The sequence below is a fragment of the Chrysoperla carnea genome, chromosome 2 (assembly GCF_905475395.1).
Source record: "Chrysoperla carnea chromosome 2, inChrCarn1.1, whole genome shotgun sequence".
Classification (NCBI taxonomy): Eukaryota; Metazoa; Arthropoda; class Insecta; order Neuroptera; family Chrysopidae; genus Chrysoperla; species Chrysoperla carnea.
Genome location: NC_058338.1, coordinates 22,303,200 through 22,328,803, shown reverse-complemented (window position 1 = coordinate 22,328,803; position 25,604 = coordinate 22,303,200). Strand labels below are relative to the sequence as shown.

General features: G+C 27.8%; 1 protein-coding gene across 5 annotated transcripts in view; it reads left to right on the top strand.

The window, feature by feature from the left end:
- The window catches only part of LOC123291420 (facilitated glucose transporter protein 1-like), a 55,051-nt gene that overhangs the window by 15,543 nt on the left and 13,904 nt on the right, over window positions 1-25,604 (top strand). The window contains exon 1 of one of the 5 annotated variants that reach the window (XM_044871711.1): window positions 8,811-8,944. The exons of the other annotated variants lie outside the window; for them this stretch is intronic. Coding sequence (XP_044727646.1) covers window positions 8,858-8,944 — 87 coding nt within the window. The 5' untranslated portion in view covers window positions 8,811-8,857. Of the gene's footprint in view, window positions 1-8,810; window positions 8,945-25,604 lie in introns of those variants that run through there. 5 annotated transcript variants of the gene reach the window in all.

Below are 25,604 nucleotides of genomic sequence, written 5' to 3'. Positions count from 1 at the left end.
TTTTAATATAATTATAAACAATTTTGTTTGTTTGTCAACAATTATATGAAAAAGTTAACATTTGCTTGTTGAAATTATTACAGTAAAACTATGATTTTTAATTTAGATATGGCAAACAATTCAATTATTTCGGTGAATACTTCAAGTTTAGTTTGATTTTCTGTTAGCTCTTGCAGTTTTATTGAAGTTTTACTGTACAAATTATTTATATAGCTTAAATTTAAAGTGTAAATTTTCTCACTTAAGAAAAAAATAGATAAATTTGATTGAAAAATTTAGACATTTTAAGTCGAGCTAAAAATTTGTGTTAAAATTAGTGTTAATGACAATTGTTATTAAAAATATATGATTTTATCTATGTAGACAAGTTTTGAAGTGTTTAGTCATTTTAGTGTAATTATTACTGTTGTCCTTGTAAGAAAAGAATTATTTGAGATGGTGTGCATAAATGTTAATACGAAGGTAATCTAGATTTTTCATTTTATATATTTTTTTTAGAGATATTTTGTAAAATACAGAACGTTCGGAAAAATAGTAACAAAAATATAAATGTACATTTCGGTAATGAAAAAAAAAAAAATCGATTCTTCGAAAGTTCTAACTACATGTACTAAGTTGGGTAAATGCTTGTAATTACAAAGATTGTGTATTCTATTTTAATTGCTTAACGTTGAAAAGATGGAGCCCTTTTCCCATGTTGTTTATTCAATTATCTTTAAATCAATTTTAATGTACGCTGTTAAGAAATTCGGATTAAAAATTCGATTTAAAACTTAACAAAGCTCAAAATGGCAATAAAATTTATTTCATTAAAGCACACATGCAAATCAGCGTAATCCGATTTTAGCCCGATTTTAGCACGATTAAAAGGTGGCAAATACAATAATTTTTGGCTTGGAAGAAGTATGTAGTTCTTCACAATTCACTTGTGATTTTTTTTTTTTACAAAATATTTTCGAACATCTTGTACAATTATTTTGTAAATTTATGGAAGTCATAATTAATGTAGCTGGCAGGCTGGCTTTGGATAAACTTTTGATTGTTCTATTAATTGTGCAACTTGGGTGTCTTGTAGTCATATGACAATTATCTAAAATTCAAAGTCATTAACTAAATAAATTAGAATACCTACAGGTAATCAAAATAAAATGTGTTTTAAATGTGCTTCTAGGCAAAAATATTTAATAAAGTTTTTCCGAATTCGCTCTTTCGAAACAGTGCGTTAATATAGCTCACCTTTCAGAATATCACATGAGATATAATTTATAAAGATATATTAATAAAAAATCATACCATCATAAACCATCTTTTCTGATGTACTCAATGAATAATTACGACTATTATACATTTAAAATAATAGAAAACCATACATATATTTTACCCGTGTAAAACAATCCTTACCATTTTTTCGAGTGTTATAAAAAGGGGATAAGCGAGAGAAATTTTTATCAATCTTTATTTTTAACCCAGCGAAGGGGGTGGGTATCACTCTAGTTATAAATATAAATATTCGAATATAATAATAAATCGCTATTATAAAATATTTGCCAATATTGATATGAACTATTAAAACTTTGTTCAAATCAAATTGGCAAATATTTTATATATTAAATTTATGTTTATTATTATATATTCTTAAGTTTATTTTTAATCTGCTCTACGATGAGTCTGCAATTGTCATAATATTTCATTCATTTATTAATTATTGCATAAAATAGTTTATAAATTTATATGATATTGAAATAGTTATAAATACAGATAAATCATAAAATAATGATGTTAGTAATTCATTATTGGCTAAATTCTATTTGATTTTAATGAACAGTTTATTTTATATAATGTCTTTATATTACAATCATTCAAAATTTCAAAATCACTCTTTATATTATAAATGCATAAATTAATTGTGATGCTTTATACAATGAACTTCAAAAGAAAACTTTTAATTGCTTTATTTTCCAATAAAATAATTTTTGTATTGTTATTTCGTTGCATTTGGTTAAACAAATATAAATGTCTATAATTTCTATTGCGATTAAAAAAACCTATTTCATTTAATGTTTTAGAACGAGATAAATCGAATTATAACGTTATTGGAAAAAATTTACTTAAAACTTCAACTCACTTTGAACATGTTTAAGATAAGTTCATTGTGCGAAATATGGGTCAGGTGACACTCGTGAGAATTGTAGTTTATAATACTTTAAAACGACCAACTTTGACTGAAATTAGAACAACTTCAATCTTTTATATCCCAGAAACTAATCATTTTTCAAAAGGTTTTCTCTTTCTTTCAAATATTCTTAAAAGAGTATCCAGTCAGAAACCATGAAATATTCACTTAGTGAGGGAAAAGAACAAGGTTTGCGAGTTTTGTTCCTATTTATATACACTTATTTTGTTCATAGTCTTGGTTGCGTACATTTAGAATCGGCCTGTGTCTTGTACTAAAGGTCTTGATAGTTACTTTTAGTGGAGAGCTGTCCAATTAAAATATTTCCAAAAATTCGTCCCCAAAAATGATAGCACTCTATGTATCCTTTTCATTTCATCTGATGTCTTGACCATCACTTTGATATTGATTTAAGAAGGAGTGTTGTAAGTTTAAAGTGTTTATCTGTGCGTCTGTGTGTTTTTCAGTAGCATCGTGGCCCCTAAACGGTCGAATCGCTTTGATTGAGAACATTTTATAGCTAAGTTTCCAAAAATCGGTTTACAAGGAATAAATCGCATTTGTCGGGGGTTTTTTAAATTTTGTAAATTTCACTTGTACAGAATCTACAATAATACAATTTGTATACAATATTTTATCTAATATACAATAATAACAAAATAAATTTTCCATTTTAAAAGATATTCTAAGAATCATAATATGCTCCGTTTAATTTAGACTTTGACAGATGAACTTAAAATGACAAACTGATAAAATTTTTCTCAGCATTGATTGTCTGATTTATTATCAAATTGAATGTTTATAAATAATTATTGATATTTTTTATTATTAATCTAAAAATCTGGTGTGAGTTATTTATACGACCTCTATATGTACATACTTGTAACAAAAAATTTGCGTCGTTTCAAAAACTTTTATTAGAAAATTTTGCAACAATTCATCAGTTTAACAATTCTATTATTTAGTAGGTATTGACTTAAAAACTATCGTTCAAAAAATTTCAAAGTGTCTTAAATATTTCCGTCATATTCTAGGATGAATATATGGCCTACCTGTTTTACTTTTCCTGATTAATTGTATAATAATTAAAAGCCGATTTTCCTGAGAACAAAATCTCCAACCCGTAAAGGTGGATGCGGCTTTTTTTTTTAAAAATATATCCTTCCTATATAAAGAGTGATAAGTATCCATCTCTTCACTTTAGGCAGAGCTGTTTCTATACCTCTAACTATAGGCAATAAATGTTGCCTTAAAATCTAGCTTGATTAACTCTCTATTTCATACTACATGTAATTTAGATATGGAGGTAAGCAATATATGTTAAATAAAAATTCAAATATTGTAATAGTCTATAATTTAATTATAATATTATTTGAACAATCATTATTATCTTTTACTATTGGTTTTCTATGGAAAATTCCTTAATCCAAATCATCGGCTACGGGAAATTCCATCTTATGTTTATAAACATCTGATATACACAGTAATATATCCAATTGATCTTAGCAAACGGCATTACAGCCCTGGGTGGGCCTTGGCCTCTTCAACAATGATGACCTGCATATTTGTTTTTAAGGAGATTTATATTTTCATAGTAGGGCATTTTTATCGCTCAAATTTCCAAAGTGCCTTTGTTGAGGAGCAAAGATATATACACATTAAACCGTATTTTTAAGCCAAGGATCATGATTATTTAACTATTTTAGAATCGCTAAACTTCTACTATATTTTACAGCGTTTAAAACAAGTGCAATTTAATTGATAGTTAGTAAATATTTTAACATACTACATAATTAAGGTAATAATTCCATTTTATTCATAATTTTATGTAAATATACTTGTAATTAAGTAATTTACACTCGTTTTGTGGTTGTAAGACCAATAATGATTATACAATCATGAATGAATCACCTTTTGATACTTTACAATCATATAGGTACTTATATCAGAACACAGAGAGTCACACTCATATTTATAGATTGATTGATTGATTTAAAATATTACATTGTAAAAGTCCTTGGATACGAACATAAATATTACGATTGTATTTTGTAAATTATCTTTTTGGCGTGAGTTCAAAAAAAAAAAAACTGAGTTTAATAATTTGTTTATTATTATTATTAAAAACTTAGTTTGGAAGAAAATTAAAATGAAAAATTTATGATTACTTAGAAAAAAATGGTCTTCTTGGTCTTGTATTGTTAATCAGAAATTTTATTGACACCCGAATCTGTGTATGAGTGAAAGAGGATGTTAAAAATTTTTTTTTCATAATGGTGGAAGCGCAAGGAAGTGAAAGAATTTTTGACCATCGTAGGAGGATTTTAGAATATGTGGGCACGAAAAAAAAAACTAAAATCTTCCCTTCCACAAACACTGAAGAAAAATGAAAAATCTAGACAGTGTTGGTGACGCAATCGTTAGTTTTTCGACGTCACGTAAGTAAAATAAGATATCCACTTCAGAACTGATATTCCCATTTGATACATACCGGTTTACAAGATGGGTTCTACAGACCCAAGGCTCAATTGACCTATGTGGCTCATATACGAACTCGACCTCACTTTTTACGTTCTAAGCACGCTATAAATTTCGGCTTAATATCTCTTTTCGTTTTTGACAGACGGACAGACAGACAAACGGGAATGGACTTATTAGGTGATTTGATGAACACCTTTACCAAAATTTTGTACATATTATCAATATTTTTAAGCGTTGCAAACTTTGAACTAAACTTAGTATACCTTGGTATATTTTATAGACATGGTATAACAATATATGTGGGCCTATTATATTTTTTTATATAAAAATATTTACCTAGATACCAGTTCCGTACGGTAAGTAAGTGTATATGTACCATTGCTGATACAGCAATGAAGAACGTGACTAAAATCACATCGTAATCAAACACAATAGCTATATAAAGATGCATTCAAAAAAATATATCCCAGTTATTTTTAAATTAAATCAAATCCTATTTGGTAATCATAAACCTATTTGAAATTATTAAAATATTATGTAACACGAGTACAATTTTAATGGAATTAATTTGTTAAAAGACACTCAATAGTTTGTTTTAATGGTTGATGGATGGCTCATACAAATAAACTTAATACTTTTACGATATGACTAATTAATATCTAAATGAAACGTATAATATTCATTGGGAAATAGATTTAGAAGCTGTGGATATTAGGTTACGTATTTCACAATTTAGATATATGGATCATTCTACAAAAATAAGTACTATTGCATGATTCTAGTATTTAATAGCGCTTTTCTAGTTAGTTTTACGCATATAATCGCCTCTTTTTTTAGTTGTTTGGAGTACGGAAATATAGCTAAGAACACTATCACAAAACCTTACCTTACTTTATTACATTTCAAACAAAACAAAAAATCAAAATCAGTTCATTTGTTCAGTAGCTATAATGCCACAGACTGGCAGACAGACACATTATTAAACTAATAACAATCCTCTTTTTGGTTCGGAGGCTAAAAAGTAATAAGGAAATTATAAATTGTAGCTAATTTATTTTCTACAGATTTTCTGGCTAATAAAAATTTCACGTTACTAATATAAACCAAGAAATTCGAAAATTTATATCTCTAAAGTTTCGTTGTGTACGGCACGATTTGGTTAAAAATCAAATCAAATTGAAATCTTTTGGAGTTAAACAGAATATATAACGGATAAGCTCCTTGTTTTATAGAACAACCCATATCTATTCATTCTTGCTTCTTAAACTACTATGGTTTGTTGCCAAAAATAGAGAGACACATTAGTTTTAAAAAACGATTTCCGGTATAATAGTATATTATTAAAACTTCCACCTGGTTAGATATTCAATAATTTTTGGACAAAACAATGCAGTGAATGTAACACTAGCGACCTCGTCATTATGATCAATTGGTTTTAGGAACAAAAAAAACTAACTTTTATAGGACAAATAAAGTTGTAGATCGAATTTATTTCGGATGATTTTATTTTAAATCTGACGCCTGCAAATAGATAAACTTTCAATGAAATTTACACAATAAATGATAACAGAAAAATTTATCATTTCTTAGAAGTATAATCAAAATTTTTGAACAAAAAAAGTGCTTTCTATAGCAGTTATATGATCAAAAATTGGATACAACCTCTATGCACAGTCTATAGTATAGTATAAAATAAAGAGGCTTTGATCCAAAGATTACATTTGAAAATAATGATATGTATAAATTGTATAAAAAAACGCTAAAAACCCACCCCAACCCGTGCTCGACCCAGACCAATTAAATATAACAAAATGAGCTGATTTTCATAAATAAATGTTGAGTTAGCGCTAGAATTAGAGTGATTTTTTACTAACCAGTTTACAATCTGACGCAAATTACAATATTACGCTCACATATATATCATACATATGATCACAGCTGCAGCCCACTTGTGTTCGATTCTTATTTTTGAAGTTGCTTTCTTATATTAGAGCCTTTCTTTCTAATATGTATACAGAGGTGATACGACGTTCGCTGTCGTTTTTGTCATTTTAATATCATATGATGATTGATGTTTCATAATAAATTTGACAAACAAAATCTATGTTCGTCAAATATTTGTATATTCATATCACATGGAACCTTGTATATTGATACTGTCTCATTTTAATATTTGTAATTAATTAATTACTAATATTTAATTAATATTTTCAACGAATAATACATATTTTATACATGACAAAATATTTGAATTTTTTTACGTAGATTATCATGTTTTTTGTGTATATTTCTTTATTCTGATAAGATTGCGTAATAAAACAATGAATAATCCGGAAAAAAGTGTCGAAAGTGGGGAAACAGCATCAATTTTAATGAAACTTTTCGTAAACTGTTTATAAGACCCCTAATAACATTCAGCCAACTGAACCTAGTCATAAGGGAGCATAGGGTCAAAGCGGATTACTACCCGAGAAAAACTAGAACCTTTAAGCTTTCAATGATAGAGCTTATGTAGCCTCAATAATAGATTAAAGCTGTATTGAACACAAAATTGAAAGTTTCTTACAAATGACGTAGAGCTATTAGTCACATTATGTTAAATTTGAAACAAATTTTAACGCCAAACCCCAAAATACAGAAAAATTAGTTCGGTAATTTCAATTTTGATTCAATTTTGAATTTTTAATCGTAGATATAAACAAGAATCAGATTCAATTTTCGAATAAAAACTCGTTATCTTTTTGTTTATTGGAGTTGAATAGTACTTATCGTTCAAGGAAACAAAGGAAACAGGCGGTGTTCATGTCACGACTCCGGTCCTTTTTTGGACCAGCTATTTGTTAAAAAAACCACAATTATTTACAAGAAGGATACTCAATAACATGTATATAATGAACAATTCCGTGCAATATTGTTACTCAATTTTGGAATGTTTATAAAAAATACTATATTTATGTTTATAAAATAATCACCTGAAGGCCTATACATGCCCATTAATTACAATTATTAGTACTACTTAATACATAATAATAATAGAAATTTATACTTTAAAAACTCGTGAGCAGTAGAACTACATCACTAAGGTCACATTTTCATTTCAATAGATTTTTACCTATTATTCGATTTTGTCTTTCCAGATTTTTGAACTAATGTCTTAAATATTTACCTAAAGAAGAGAAGATATGCACTAAAAAAGGCACTTGCTTTATTAATTCAATTAACATTAAATTTTGGGCTATCCAATGTTATTTAGTAGTCAAAAACCACCATGATATAAGTTAGCTCACTTCATATACATAGGTTTTAACTGCTATTGCTCAATTTCGTGAAGCTGTAAAGGCGCGTTTATCTTTAAAAACCCCAAAAAGCATGATATTTCGAAGTAAAAGTGATAGTCTAAGAGACGAGCGACAAAACATTGCAAGCATTTTCTAAAAGCTGATTTTATAATATTTACGTTATATTGGGGGAGTAGCTAGGTCGATTTACAGCGTTTGTCCTGGGGACGGCTTTAAAGCCGCCCAGACGCTGACGACAGGCTATTTCTCAACTCCACCAATGTAACATAAATATTACAAAATCAGCCTTTAGAAAATGTCTGAAATTTTTTGTCACTCACCTCTCCTACTAAGATCAAATAGACTATAATATTGAAATCCTTAAAATAATATGCTATTCCGTCCGAAAATGTAGCTGTATAATCAACATCTCCAAAATCCCATATATCATATGTTCCAAGGGCTACAAAGTTTATAACACACACACCCCCATACGTTGACCTGCGATAGAGTGCATTAGTCTATATTTTTGGGGAAAATATGACTTAAAAGTAATTGTTTTAAGTAAGGTGGGGAGGACTCACAATTGAATATCTATCTAAGTATCTTTGTCATACGCAATATATGTATGTATAATTGGTACTTTGTTTTCAAGGTGATTGACAATGGATTTAATATCATTAACAACATATACAAACAGGTCTGGGGGTTCTTCCAGCATCCAATGTCGTCGATTATATGTACAATAAACCGTACTATAAGGAAGTTTAGTTCATTCCAAGAATTCAATTCGGTAACATAATCATCGGTGTTATACAAAAAAAAAATCACAATTGTATAAAAAAGTGAAAGTTTATTATTTATATTTTTTGTTTATTTATTTAATTCAGTGTTAAAACGAAATCGGGTCAAGCGTTTTATAAATATGGATCATTTTGATAAGTTAAATGCACAATTAAAGCCCAATAAATATCAGACAACGAAAAAATATGATGATCGCATTTCGTTACGCGTAAGTGAAAAATTTTTTAGCATGCAAAATTTTTGTTGCCAAATTACCATTTTTTATTTTTCGAAAAATTTGAACTCACTATAGTCAGTCAAAAATATGGCAAATATCACTGTTCTTAACAATCCAAATTGATATGCCTTGATAGAAGTATCAAGTACATAAGCTCTAAGTCAATTAAAAATAAGCGAATTTTATAAAAACTCTCCAACTTTGATAGAGTACTATTTTCTACAAATTTTACAGAAGTTCAAATCATTTTCGACATATTACTCGTTTAAATAAAGAACGTCAATTTGTTTGTGTCACTGTAAACAATCCAGATATCCGGAAATGAACTCTAGACAACCTAAACTGGAAACCAATCTTCATAAAATTTCACAATCAAACATAACAAAAATCTGGCACATTTTTTTTATACAACGCCCGAATGTCTGATCAAAATAAACCCATTTATATATTTTAACAGTTTATTTGATCGAATAAATATCGAAATCCTATAGCAAATGAATTTTAGGTTCATAAAATAAAGTGGGTGTGTCACAATTGTCCGTTTCAATACAAGTGAAATTTACAAAATTTAACATTACCCCGACAAATTTTTCGGGTACGAAATCGAACTTGAAACATATATGAGAAATCCTCTCCGTTAAATTACCTTTCAAAAGAAACCAAAAAAATTAAAATCGGTTCTTCCGTTTAGGCGCTACGATACCATAAACAGACAGACACACACATAGATAGACACACATAGCGGTCAAACTTATAACACCCCTTTTTTAGTTCGAGGGTTAAAAAGACAAATAAATAAAGCTATATATGGTTTTTGAATGTATCTGAAAAGTTGAATAAACTTCTTAATATTCTTGATATTCCAAAAAAATTTCGAAGTATACTTACCATCTCCTATTATCTCTATTAATACTGGAAAAATTAAAATTGACTAATTTCTCTTAAATTATATTCAATTTTATTAATTAATTACGTGTCATTTTTTTTGGTTTTTTTGACAACGCGTATTTTTGTTTAATTCAATAAAAATTTCCATTATAATTTTTTGTGTGTCCGCATAATCACTACTTAAAGCCTTTTATTAATCGTACTAGCATACCTTATGTTTAAATAACGGCATTACTTAATTTATTATAAAATTTTGTATTAAAATTCAAACCATTGGCGCAGGATATACTTTTTAAAACATTATTTTTTAAATACAAAACTAAATGTCAAAAAATTTAGGAAATAAGTTTTTATTGCGATTCTTTTCGATACATATTAAATAAAATTCACCACAATCTTCACTGAATTATCGTTAGAAAAATGATAAAAACAACTTGATGAGAATATATTTGAAATCATTTAGATTTGATTTTTGGTTCTTAGGCTATTAATACACTTACGACATTTTATTTTCCAAACATTGTATTTATTATACAATAAATTGATTATTAACCTTATAGAGACAGTAAAAAAAAAGGTGGAAGCGCAATTAAATTATGCAATATATCAGTTACTATAATGTCCTAAACATTTATTTGCGTTTCCACCATATTTATTGAAGTGGATTATTAATGTCGAACATATGCAATATTTTTTCACTAAATTCTTTGGGGAAGAGAATGCTATACAAGATTGAAAATTAAATTGAAATTAGAAAAGTGTAATATTATAAGCGGAAAGGTGGAAAACAGACATATTAGTTATTAAATAGAGGAGTATCATCGAACCTCTGCTATTTTACTTAGATTTAACATAAATATGAGTTGAAAAATAGAGGTTTCTAAAGAGTATTTCGGCACTATATCTAAAGGGCGTGACACACTTGCTAGGACAAATAATAAGTTGGCCAAAGATACAAGATATTTTTTATCCATTTTATTACATTAGTTTTTTGGCTTAGTGTCCGAAACAAAAGGTAATCACCCTTTTTAAAATGAAAAGTCGATTTGGAAGAGGATAATCAAAGAGAATAGGATAGAAAAGAAACAAGAATATAATTGTAAGTGACATCTGGAATCTGTGGCGATCAACTATTAAGTTTGTCGACGTTTGCGGGGCGACTATTAAGTTTGACTACTTTGCTGGGTCGACTATTAAATTTGACGACTTTACGGAGGCGACAATTAACTTTTATATAGTTTGAAAGCCCTGTTCGGTAGAGGCGCTGAAACTCGTATACTACGATTTTACGTTAGCTCTTTTGGGCTGCTTCTCCTCTATTCTATTCTCTTTGAGGATAATAAAGTTAAAAGCCTGAATATGTTGTGTACTTTCAACGAAAAAAAAAGGGTAGTGTTTTATTTTTTGTAAAATGAATTTATTAACTATTGTATAACAAAAGCTGAACAATTTTTAGCTCGTCTGTCAGAGTCATAAAAACTCCTTCTATGATTAGTTTCCTAACTAAGTTTTGACACTTTTTTGTTCATATGCATAACAAAAGCTGAACAATTTTTAGCTCATCAGTCAGAATCATAAAAACTCCTTGTGTGATTAGTTTTCTAACTAAGTTTTGGCACTTTTTTTATTCATATGCATAACAAAAGCTGAACAATTTTTAGCTCGTCAGTCAGAGTCATAAAAACTCCTTTTATGATTAGTTTTCAAACTAAGTTTTGACACTTTTTTGTTCATATGCATAACAAAAGCTGAACAATTTTTAGCTCGTCAGTCAGAATCATAAAAACTCCTTATATGATTAGTTTTCTAACTAAGTTTTGATACTTTTTTGTTCATATTCATAATAACATCATATTTGGATGTATAACAGTATACATATTTATAAATAATAAAATACGCTTGTGGCAATCAACTTAAAATGAAAACAAGAAATACAATAAATATTCTAATATTTAAAAGGTCTTAATAAAGGTTATTTTATTGTAATAATATACATATTTATAATTCCAATATAGAAATTATTTGGCGCCATTGGCATATTAAATATATTACAATTTAAATTCTATTTACAAATGATCTGTTAAATACTCAATTTATTATTATAAATTTTGATAAGAATCAATATTTAAATACAATATGTAAATATAACAAAAATAGATATTATATTGGATTTTAAATGATTTTAATAATAGATATAGATATCCTACTTAAATCCTACGATTAAAAATTATTAAAGGACAAGGTGTGGATTATATTTATGAATGAATTTTAATAATAAAAAGGCACGGCACGCCTTATAAAAGATTATTTAATAAATCTAGTCGGATTCTGCAGCAATGAAGGTTTATCCTTCGATTATAGGACCAGTAACCAGGGGCAAGACTAGTCCAAGACCAAAGCCAAAACTTTATTTGATTATCTTTGTTTCATACTGGGTTTTCCATATTTGTCCTACTCATTGGTCTTGGTCTTGCAAGTCCAAACGGATGAACCGATTTTAATTTTTTTGGTTTCATTTGAATGGTAATTTAACGGAGAGTGTTCTTAGCTATGTTAAGTGCGAGCTTAGGTTTACATATTCGAAAAAACTAAGAAACTTGGCGATGATCTTTATAATCAATTCAGTTTGAATGAATGGTCAAATAAACCTGGCTCAATTCATTTTGAAAAGTAAAATGGTAAAATAATTAGGTAATTCAAAACAATAACTCAAAAAAACAAAGTCAGCTCAAATATTTCATTTTTAATTAAAATATTTCCAAAAATTAGTCCCAAAAAATGATGCGCTCTAAGTATTCTTTTCATCTCATCTGATGTCCTTGACCATCACTTTGATATTGATTTAAGAAGGAGTGTTATAAGTTTAAAGTGTTAATTTGTGCGTTTATGTGTTTCTCAGTGGCATCGTAGCCCCTAAACGGTCGAACCGACTTGATTGAGAACATTTTATAGTTTCCAAAAATCAGCTTAAAAGAATTAAATCGCATTTGTCGGGTTTTTTTTATTTATTTTGTAAATTTCACTTGTTTTCATCAAAACCATTACATTTGGTTTCATAATAAAAATATATACACAATCTTTTCATTTTTATAGAATGAAATTCATTCGGGTCAAACGCAATTTTACCTCCTTGATTATACAAAAATTTTAATTGATTCGATTAATAAGAGTATATGAATGTAAAGAATGATGGTATGGCCCCTTGAAATTACATCATAATATCTACAAGATTAAAAGTTGTATAAATAATTTTCCACCACACTTATTATACTTATTACGCAATTATTAAATCAATATAATAAATTAATTTTTTTTTACATTTTATTCATCAATATATGCAAACACGCCTCTAAAAAAAATTGATTATCCAAACACCCACAATACTTTGTGATAACATTTAGTAGCATTCTCATTATAAATTCATAGTGATTAATTAAGTTTAATTATATCAAATTTTTTAATAGAAAACATTTTAAATAAATACAATTAGTAAGGAAGTTTATGTATATATAAATAAAAATAAATACCGGAATTAATTGATCAATGCCAATTTATTGGTTGGTAATTGCTCATAAATATAGAAAGTTTCCTGAATAATATTTCACAATATTTGATTACTTTTAATTTTTTAATTCCAATAGTTAATTAATTGAATATGACTATGTGTTTAAAAAATGTGCATTTATTGTTAAATTCTCATAGTGTTTTTTATGTTGTTTGCCATAATTTATCGTAAATCGTTTGAAACCTGAGAGGGACTTAAAAAAACCTCTCCTTACCCTTGCTGGAATAAGCTAATATTCCAGATCGAAATCTTGATATTTAAGCTTGATGCATTTCGAATATTTTATACTTAAATAGAAACATGATAGCAAACTTTTTAACATATCTGTACAATGTTGACAATATTATTTATAAACTGTGTTATCAATATTAACTTCCGGTATATAGGTTGATTGTAATCTACATATCAATAGAACAAAAAACTTACATATTTGCATATCAAATTATTGAATCTATTTTTAATTGTAAGTTAGTGTTGGTTATAGAGTAAAGAATGTGTTATTTTTCATTAATAAAATTTTTTAGCTGATCATTAACTTTATTAAATTGTTTTTAAAACAATTAAATTCCATTTTTATAATTGATTTATGTAATTATGATTTTATTGCTCCAATTTTATAACGGTTACGTTGATTGTGAAAAATTATTACGCAAATTTAATTTTATGAAATTATTAATATAAAAAACTGTATACAATCATGAGTTTTTTATCGTACACTTCTGGCACTACCGATGGCTAGATTTTAACAAAAAAAATGGAATGACAAAATTCATTGTGAGTCAGAAAAAATGCTTAATTTATGCGGTCGTTTGAAAGAGTTTCTAATGACGAGTGTGGTTTAGAATTTTATGAAACAAAAACGATTAAAAATTATCATTTTTGAAATCATAAAGAAAACTGGAATTTTTTTTGGTGAAAGTGGTTTATTATCAATTTCAAAATGTTTAAAATATTTCGAGAACATTAAAATTTCTTTAAATCATTATAAAATTTCAAAACAATACATATATCGATTGATATATGACCAGATATTTTCAATATATATATTAACAATGAAAAAAAAGACTATTATGACAAAGCCAAAGCATGGACGTATCCAACTTTTGGCCCAAAAGCGATGGAGTATCCTACGTTTTGGCCTAAACATTTCATAAATTTAATAGTATTTTAGCATAAAACCATTGGTAGTCAACTAAATCAATGGCTAGTTCAAGCTCGGGATAGGAGCACCTTCCCTAATGTATCCTTCTTTACATACGCCCATGGAACAAAGATAATAGAATAAATTCAAATTATGAACTTTGCGGAAATGACGTAAATTTTTGACCTGGATTTGACTATGGCACCTTACATAATATTCATTGGACAATTCAAACACACGCATAAACATTAAATCACTTTGATCAATATTTCCAAGTATTTTTTTTTTTTGCTAACCCGTGTGTGAGGGAGGTCATTGATCTTTGTAAGTATGTTCATACATATGTAATTGATAATAATATATTTAAATAAATAATTTCAGTATGTATCAGACATTTATTTACTACCAATTGTAATATAACATAAAAATTACTACAAATGTTTATGTTATCTAAAAAATGTAAACAAATTATATTATAATGGAGAAAAAACATAATAGTGACAAATGTTTATAGTTTAAATCTAAATTATATGTATGATAAAATAAATTATTATGAAATCCCCCTTTGATAAGGTCATAAAAAATGCAATCTATCAATCATTTATTTATCTAGAAATTTCGTTAATGTAAAATGCATAATTTTCAGAAATTAAAATGTGTTTTACTGGTTTTTTTAAAATTTTGTGCAATACATTTTTATACCATGAATATGAAATATACCAAGGTATACTATGTTTAGTCCCAAGTTTGTAACGCTTAACAATATTGATACTATGAACAAAAATTTGGTATAGGTGCTCAAAAATGGCCTAATTAGTCCATTTCCGGTTGTCTGTCAGTCTGGCGTCTGTCCGTCTGTCATCACGATTACTCAATAACGAAAAGAGATATCAAGCTGAAATTTTTATAGCGGGCATAGGACGTACACAAACACGTAATTAATTATCTAATCAAAATTAAAATTATGTAAAATATTTCCTCCATAATTTTATTAGTAGTTTGTTAATTATAATACAAATATTTTAATTTCATTATCATATTAGTCTAGGCTTTTAGGAGCTTTATTATATTGCTATACTTTTTTCACTCTTAAATGACATTTTTAGGAGAAACAGCAACCATAATATGTTAAGTCTTAATATAAAGGTATATACCTTAGAGACCAATTTTGATGATATTTCCCTTAAAACAGTAATTTATTAAGGGGATAAAAATTCAACTAAAAATGGTCTCAACTCCAAAATTTCATATAAAAGTTGTTTGATTTTAAAAAAAGAACATTTCATTAAAGATTTATTTCATTTGATGTTTCCTTTTGAGATAGAAATGACTTACATCATAATACAAATTTCAAGAAGAAATTTAGAGAATAGGATAATTTTGATCCGATAGTTCTTCGACTATATTTTCATTACTAAATACATAATTATTTAAAAAAAATTGTATATAAAAAAATGTCTTTTTTTTCTGTGTCTTAAATTCATAAAACATCTTTGTTAGTGGAAAATTTTAAAATATTTAAATAAGTTAAATTAAAAATACCAAATGAATTATTATTATTATCTACAATACAACTTTGTATTTACAAATAAAACATGTTTAAATACTTTTTACAGAGACGGATTTGATAACTAGATTGTACATTATTTTAATTGTTTTAAGGGCTGTTTTAAATTTCACAATTTCTGGCTGAACAATTCAGGAAATATACCCTGTAAAAAAAACCAAGGAATAGTTGAAAGAAAATGTATTTTAAACTTGGTAGCAAGTCAATATTTTGTTGTTTCAAGAAAATTTATAAGCAATTAAAGCGTTGACTCGAGAAATATTTACTTATTATAAGAACATCAACTGCCAAGTAAACGTGTTTATTTCAATCCAATATTTTTTTGTGCTTTATTTTTACATTTGTTTCAAATTTTTGTATACTTTATGTAAGTCAAAATTCCCTCAAACATTAATACTTTTAAACTTAGTATTGCCTTGCCGTACGCCAAATAGTCCATTTCGCACGTCAAATTTATTTGTCGTACGTAAGTTACCAATTGCGAGTGAAAACATTAATAATTTGGTCGTCCCATCGCTTCCACATTTTTATAATTCACAAATACCTTTTTTTACTTTCGTCGGTGAGGCTATGCATTTTTTTTAAAACATACAAATTAGATGTCATATTTATAATAAATATTAGTGGAAATAATTTTAGGAATTTCAATTATGGAATTATGCCTTAAAAAAGGACTTAATTTATCTTTCTCTTGTTTAATTAACTACTGAATCCCATTTTACGCACTTGATAATTATTTTATAATACAAAAAAATTTAACGACTAATTAGTTAGTTATGGTAAAATTCCACAAAATTTCCTATTTTTGATTTCAATAAAAAATTAATTTTATGATTTTTGGTCAATAATAAATTAATACTCATTAATTAATAATGGAAGATCTAATGGAATTTTATATTAGATAAAAATGTGTTTCAAAACATATGGCAATATTATGGAAAGTTCCAATCACGCTATCATTATAACTATAAAAATCAACTAGCCCAAACGCTAAGATGAAGCAATAATTTGAATGATATTCAAATCCGATAATTTTAACGGTAACGGCTATTTTTTGTAATTTTTTACGATTATTTAAGTATTGTTCTATTTAGTTAAAAAATGCTAATGTTAACGACCTAGAAATTAATCATATTAAGTTTCCAAACAATTGACTATCAAAACAAGACATAGCTTCAATTATATTTATTTTGTTAAAAAATTCGTTTCAAAGCATGTAGATATCAAAAATCGAAAAAAAATCATAGCGAAATCGGTAGAAGAGTACTTTCGGAAATCATTTTACATACTCCTATTACATTCCGTTATCAATAATTTGGGGCAAAGATTGTCTCCGAAGGTACTCGACCAATTTCAGTTGGCAGTTTTACTACCTGAACCAAATGTTATATATGAATACCGACTCTGGATGGCCAAATGGAAAACTGAATGTGAAAACTGACTTCCGTCATACCAGATTCGGTAGCTCATCTCATCGAAGCATGAGACCAAGATTTCTACCCTAATGCTTAACTATCACAGAGAGATTGTTTTCTATACTTTGCTTTATACTAAACATCTGGATATCGATGATATTATCAACGCTTTCGCGAGAATAAAACGAGAGCTTGAATTTTTTATTTAAGTAAAAACCTAAATAAAATTAATTAGTGTAAAATGTTTACTAGCGTTTAATTTAATTTGAAGAAATTTCATCAAAATTTGTTCAGTAGTTTAAAGTCTAAATGTGATGACATTGTGATGTGCAAACATTTATTTTCGTAATTTTTGTGGCGAAACAAACTAACATCTTACAGGTTTATTAATGTATTAGTGTCCGCTCCATGGCTTTGTCCACGAAGACAAATACACTGTACAGAATTTTGGTCAAGGCACCATATATTTTGTAAATATCTCCTTTGTAGGAATGCACTATATCGATCATGAGCGAGTTCATAATCCGAATCGTATTTGGCCGATTTTCGGGTGGCTGTGCCGTGCCTATCACCTGTTTCAGGGGCCCCCTGCTCCTTGTCTTTCCAAAATATCGAGAAATAAAAATTCACGGACAATATAAATAGAATTCTATTCATTCAGCATACCTACTTCTACAACAATTCCATTATGACGTATGCTAATAAAAACTATTTCAAACATAAACACCTGGTGAATGTCTTATGTATAAAATGAAAAAAAGGATTACTCAATACCTTACATTTCTAAAAATATATATAATTATACTATTAAAAATATCATTGAGAAAATTACTATACATATAAATGTATTATAATACGTTCAATGTAAAAAGCAAATAAATTGTTAACACAGATTTACTCTGTGAGTGCTCTTATAATGAAAGAGAAGACATTGAAAAAACTGGAGGCTCGACTCTGTATAAAACCAATCATATTATTGTTTAACTGTAATGACGTAGAGGTGTGTTATATACATATATACACATTATACAAATATCTACAAACTCTTATATGTTCTAAGTGTGTGTTAGCATACTTGTGTTCTAATTCATTTTAAAGTTGGCAATACATGTATAGGTGTTTTATTAGCAAATAAAGAGTGCTCCTTTGGTTTGGGAAAATTTTTATACCATGTATTTATGTAATATATATCAAGGTATACTGAGTTTAGTCCCAAGTTTGTAACGCTTAAAAATATTGATGCTACGGACAAATTCTGTTATAGGTGTTAATAAAATCATCTAATTAGTCCATTTCCGGTTGTTTGTTTGTCTGCCTGTGTATGAAAAAAGATATCAAGCTGAAATTTTTATAACGTTCTCAAGACGTAAAAAGTGAGGTCGAGTTCGTTAATGAGCAACATAGATCAATTAGATCCCATCTTGTAAACCGTTAGAGATAGAACAAAAGTTTAAGCGTAAAAACGTTCCTTATAAAAAAAATAAACAACTTTTGTTCAAAACATTTTTTCGTAAACATCACTGTTTGCCTGTGACGGCGCAAATTGTATAATATGTATTATAAGGGAATATCAGTTATGTATGTATGACATATATGTGCAATGTGACAGTATAAACAACACTGTCTATACAAGGTATTTCAACAGTTAACCCAGTCAATTGTTTGTTTTCACTTGTTTATTGTTAGTTTTGCACCTCTCTGCGTGGTGCCCCTGCCCCTGCGAGCCGCTAAAACCGCAAAAAAAGTTTTCTAAGTATCTCTAGCAATAATGGTGGAAGCGCAAGGAAATTAAATGGTTAATGAAAATACAGTAGAGTCTAACTTATCGAAACACTCGATAATCCGAAACGTTCAGTAACCCGAAAACGTTTTCCCTATGCCTGCGATAGTAGTATATATATGTATATATATATATATATATACTTGTGGCAAAAAAATGCGTCACTGCGTTTACTTTTACAATTTTATGGGTAATGTTTGACATCAGGAAACTACCCTATTAACGTAATTACTAATTTAAATTTGTTAGGAAATAGTATGATATTTCTGAAAGAACTGTATAAGAAAATATTCTAAAAAATATAATCTCTTCATTACGAAAATTGCAATGCAAATTACTATACATTAATTTATTTGCTAAATTTTACATATGTATGGACGGACGACTAAAAATGATAAATACTGAACGCGCATATTTTCTTAATACAGTTCTTACAGAAACAAACATCACATGCTTGTAGTTAAGATGTAAGTTTGTCATAATTATTAATAACTTTATTCTTACGTTATTTAATCGTAGATATTTATATTTTACGTCTTAAATATATACGATTACCTTTTGATTATTATGTATAATTATTTTATTTTTTGTAATTTACGAACAATTAAACAATAAAAACATAGGATTTTTCGAATAGACAATTACTTTTCCTTTGTCTTAATTTTAGTCTATTAAGAAAAGACGTCATAGTTAATTTGGTGTATTAATTTAATGAAGAACTTATATTGAGGCGTACTGACGTAACTATTAGCATAAATTAGTCCAGAAAAATAACTATAATAAATTAAAAGCCGTTGTTAATATATTAACACAAACAATTTAATTAGATAAGAATTAAAATAATTTTCAAAATTTAATTCCGCATTTTTTCTTTACTCAAAATAGCTGGGCAATCTGAATTAAATTAACAACCAGCACAAATCAAATTGACCTACAGTAATACCTCGACTTACACCACCTCGATTTACGCGAATTCAAAGTTACGAGAAAATCTTCCTGTTTTTATCGGATAAATTCGAATTAGTATTTATTTCTGTAATATACTTTATTTGATTCGTAGAATTAAATAGTACGTAGAAAAAAGTAAAATAGAAGTTAAATACGTTTGCCAGTGGAATTTTCACCATGTGCATTGTTGCAACTTGATTTTCCTGTTTTACTATTTGTACTGAGCATGAAAATTATCTCATTTCGATCTGCCAGTCGCGCACGTCCAACGTAGACATTTTTGATCTTGTAATAACCATTCAGAAAGATGTGAAAGAAGTTGAAGGCATCACTGAAACTTTGTAAGCTTCTTAATTTAATGCGTTCTAATGAGATAAAGGGATCCTGTCAATCAACTGGGGAAGCAGAAAAATTATGCGTTTGAAACGACAGTTTTCCGATTAGATACTACATATACGTAATCACCCTCTCGTATTTAAAGAGTATTCAAGTTCTACTAATCCCAGGGATGTGCTCTTGATTAAAATACTTATCTACTTACGAAAAACGCAAAGTCAAGAATAATCCTGTAATTATTAAGGTTCATTAAGCTTACACACCAAATCTTGAACAGCTTTGTAGACATGTTTTCATACTTGTGTGCATATCGCTAGAGTGCATTTTATAAAACTTTCTAATATTTTGTATTTGATCAGAATATTTTTCATTTTATTTTTCAGTCAATATAGCATCCCTTTTATAATTTTGGTGTAACTCTCTGAACGCAATGAATCAAAAATTTTAATTTTATGTTTCTTTTAGTGCATATTATTAATTTAACTAAACGGATCTCAGAAGATTGCGCATTACTGTGCAAACTTTAAAGATCTAAATTTTTGCTTATTTTAAAATAACCTTTAGACCCTCGATTACAACATATAAGTAATTTAACATCTTAACATTCAAATCATAAATTAATTTATTTCATAATAATTTTGCAAAATCTGACCCGAAACTACACTCACTACTTGGTCATTAAATAAGAAACAGATTTAGATTTTAAAAATAGATCGAATGTAGACGAAAAAATTAATATTATGCTATTTTCCAATCTATATTTAATCGAATTTATGTTTTATCACACTTAAATGGCATCTGCATTTTAGGTTCAATCTTAATGTTCTTAGGTTCAATGTTTTTGAATGGAATATATGATATTAAAAGCAAAAAAATGTTTAAAAAACATTAAAAGTTCTTTCGCGTAAAAAGGTTAGCTTTAAAGTTATTTATAGTTTGATTTCAATCGACGCAAGGGTTAAGAAAAAGGTGCCGTGTATTCAATTCACAAAATTCATTCCTATTCTTCAAAGACTAATCGATTCAATTAAAATAGTATTTTTGCTTATTTAACTTTGCTGTTTCTTTCTACCTTCCTTCAGTTTAATTCTAGATTTAACCAAATTCGTAATACATACTCCGTAAAATATAATAAATAAGGTATGTCTTGTGATTTTTCTGGTAAAATTTAATTGGGCACAACGTAAGAAATATTAATTTGCATTTATAAATTATTTATTAATATAATCCGCATTTTTTGAAAATATTTCTAGCATTACTTAGTTTCTTAGTTAAATTAGCATTACCCGTTTTACAAAATTTATGAATGATAAATCATAAACCAGGGTTTTCAATTCCTATTTTTATTTAAATTCGAAATTAAAACATTTTTTCTTTTAGATCTCTTTGATCATTTCATACTGAATCACTATGTTGGATGTATTTCCATACATTATTATTATTATATTATATATATATACCTTATGCTTCGTACATGTATCATGTTGGGAAAATTTTCTCAAGCCTTTTACGCATTATCAACTTTCAGCGACGAGACCCGAAAATCAAAACGTATAAAAGCTTTTATAATTGGAAAAATCTATTTGATTTCTTTTCAAGGATAAACCTAACAGTAAAATCGTTTACCAAAACTTTATGCTTGAATTTGCTTCCTCTAAATTTAAGCACTTTGTCACTCTTTACCCTAAAAAAATAATAATATATTAAGAATTTATTGTAAAATAAGTTTTCAGCAGGATTTTTAAAATCTTTTTTTTTTTTTAATATTACTTATCTACTAATAATGAAAAATGGAAAAATTTAAACAACAACCAAAAATAAACAAAACAAGTTTTTATTAATGAAATATAAAAAGAGTAAAAAATAAATTAACAATTAAGAAGGAAAATTTTGCATTAATGGAAAAAAAAAACATTGCTAAAAAATATACAAATAAAATATACAATACATGATAATTTATGTTAATATTTATTTGCAAAAAAAAAAATTATAAATGTTAATTTAAAAAGAAGAAAAATAAAATTATGTTACGTCAATTCACTAATAAAAAACTGATGGCAATAATTGATAAATATTGCGTCATTCTCTGTGTACTTAAACATCCCGCATACAATCGCGCGCCAACAGTGGCATTTTTTTTTTATATACTGAATTCCACACAAATACCAGTTTTGATTATTTATAACATTGAAACGTATTTTGTTGTTATTTATAAATCTGTATAGCAGACATAAAAAAATTAATCTAAAAAAAACATTTCGAATGAATAAATTTTATCCAGTTTTTGTACCTCTATATACAAACTGGAGCTTAGTGTATAATTAACTTCCTAGAGGAAGTTAATGTTATGGGGCCGATTTTGAAAATCTGAAGTTTTACATATTTCCGCGGTTTCAAGGCAGCAATAACCGAATCAAGCCTTTTCAATGTAATGTGTGTATACGTATGATCGTTCGGATTCTTTCGCCTCGATTATCTCGAGAACCAGTTATGACATTAATGCGTGACTAGGCTTATTCGACGCGTAATCTACAGTACATGTTCGAAAAATAATCTATGAAGGCCAACAAGACCTTTTTTTAATATTTTTCCCATTCTGGGAAGTTAGTCGTGTGGATTACAGGGGTCTCACTCATACGACTTTAGTACCACACCGACGTACTGCCAATTTATTTATTCAAGATGCGAAATTGATTATTTCATTGTGATTTTGCGTGTTGAGGCTACAATGATGCATCCTCGAGTCTACCGAGCTAGAAAAAAAATTTTGATGTCCATTTATGAACAACAAACAACTCCATTATTTTTTCAATGCATATTTCCGTTGGTTTTTACGTTCCAATCAGAAAATTTTGTCTTCAAAACCTATCACGGCATCCGTTTTCTAGGACCAAGTGTTGACACAGTGAATAATACATCATCTTGCTTCCACATTTCCCCAATAGTAGTTTCTTAAGCGTGTCATGATAGCTTATTTTTCACACGGTAAAAAATGCAATCAATACTGCATGACTCCAATGTCCCAATACTGCATTGACAAGACCCAATTGACCTATGTTGCACATTTACGAACTCGACCTCACTTTTTACGTCCTGAATACGCTGTATAAATTTCTGCTTGATATCTTTTTTCGTTTTTGAGTTATCGTGTTCACAGACGGACGAATGGACAACCGAAAATGGACTAATTAGATGATTCTATGAACACCTATACCAAAATTTAGTTGGTAGCATCAATATTTTTAAGCGTTACAAACTTGAGACTAAACTTAATATACTATGTATATTTCATATATACATGGTATAATATAGCGTATGACTACATTAACAATCTATTTCAATAAATATGGTGGGAACGCAAATAAATGTTTAGGACATTATAGTAACTGATATATTGCATAATTTAATTGCGCTTTCACCATTTTTTTACTGTCTCTATAAGTTTAATAATCAATTTATTGAATAATAAATACAATGTTTGGAAAATAAAATGTCGTAAGTGTATTAATAGCCTAAGAACCAATAATTAAATGATTTCATATATGCGTGGTATAAAAACAAATATGATATGCCAAAAACGATTCAATTTTACATGAATTTTTAAAATTTTAGAACTTTAAATCTGTTAGACATTATGTGTATAGAATTTCAGGCCAATATCAATACATGAGAAACTGTTAGCACACCCACATAACACCTGTCAATAGATTTTACTTTCTATATAGACGATGAATGACGCTTTGAAGTAAATACCATCCAGTTTTTTTTTTTAATATTTCTTTTGAATTTCATACACAATGACTTTGTAAATTATTTATGTGATGAACTCTGAACAGTTGAATAAACCAGCTTATTTATTATATAGCAACCACACCGCTTATTTTCAACCAATCCGATGAAGGCACGATCTTACACACCTCCGGATGTTGTGTTGCATTATATTGGGTTTTTTTTCGTTTTATTTTGTTCTTGAAATAACCCAACATATACCTCTTTGAATGTTTGTTAATTCAATAATTCTAGATGATGAAATTTAACGTTATTATTACCATCGACTTGTAAATATGATTGTTCATCGACTTATAGATTACATAGATCAACATCATCTTCATCGTAAGATATGTTACCTTGCAGGTTGGAGGTCAAGGCGTTTATCCTTTTTAACTTGACTTAGGTATATCATAAACAACGGGAAGCATTTAATGATGTTCAACTTTAAAAATATGAGCATATCTAAGGAGTTACAAAGGTGTAATGGATTAGCCTTTTTGAATTTTCATGTAAAAGTGTTTTGTGTTGTCATTTTTATAATTTCTTGTGACACTTTTCACGATTTTGCGGTTGAAAATCAATCAGAAAAATAAGAGATATTAAAGTCAACAATACTATACAGGATAGATGTAGAAAAACGCTATAGAATGCGGAAAAATAACGTCGTAATCAATTGAAAAACATGGATCGAGTAATAATGACCTCTATGTCCTATAACAATTGGGTAAACTTTTCGAAGAAGCTCTTTGTCATCATGTTCATTGGACAAGTCTTATGTACATTTTTCCATAAGTTTTAAGAATCCGCTTATTACTTCCATTTCTATTCTCCCTCTAGACATGCAGCTACATACCTACCTTCAAAATTTGAGATATCTTAAAGATATTTATTCGAGTTGAGTAAAAACTGTGGCATTGCCAAAATAAGGTTAGTGGTCGAAGATTAATAATTAAAATAATTATAATTAATAATTTAATTTTGTCTTTCATTTGTTCTTCATTAAAATATAATTCAACTATTGAATTAATTTGGTGTTGAAACTAGTTCTAACCACTCTCAAATTTAATTTCGAAAATATAACATTTGGAGAAATATTTAAACTTGCTTCATATACAAAATTTTGTAATTCCCTCAGTCCCTAACATTTGTAGTGGGTGTTGATCAATTAAACTACTTACTTATACAATTAACTTGATAAGCTCAAATATTATCTATTAAATAAATATTTTAATGCAGTTAC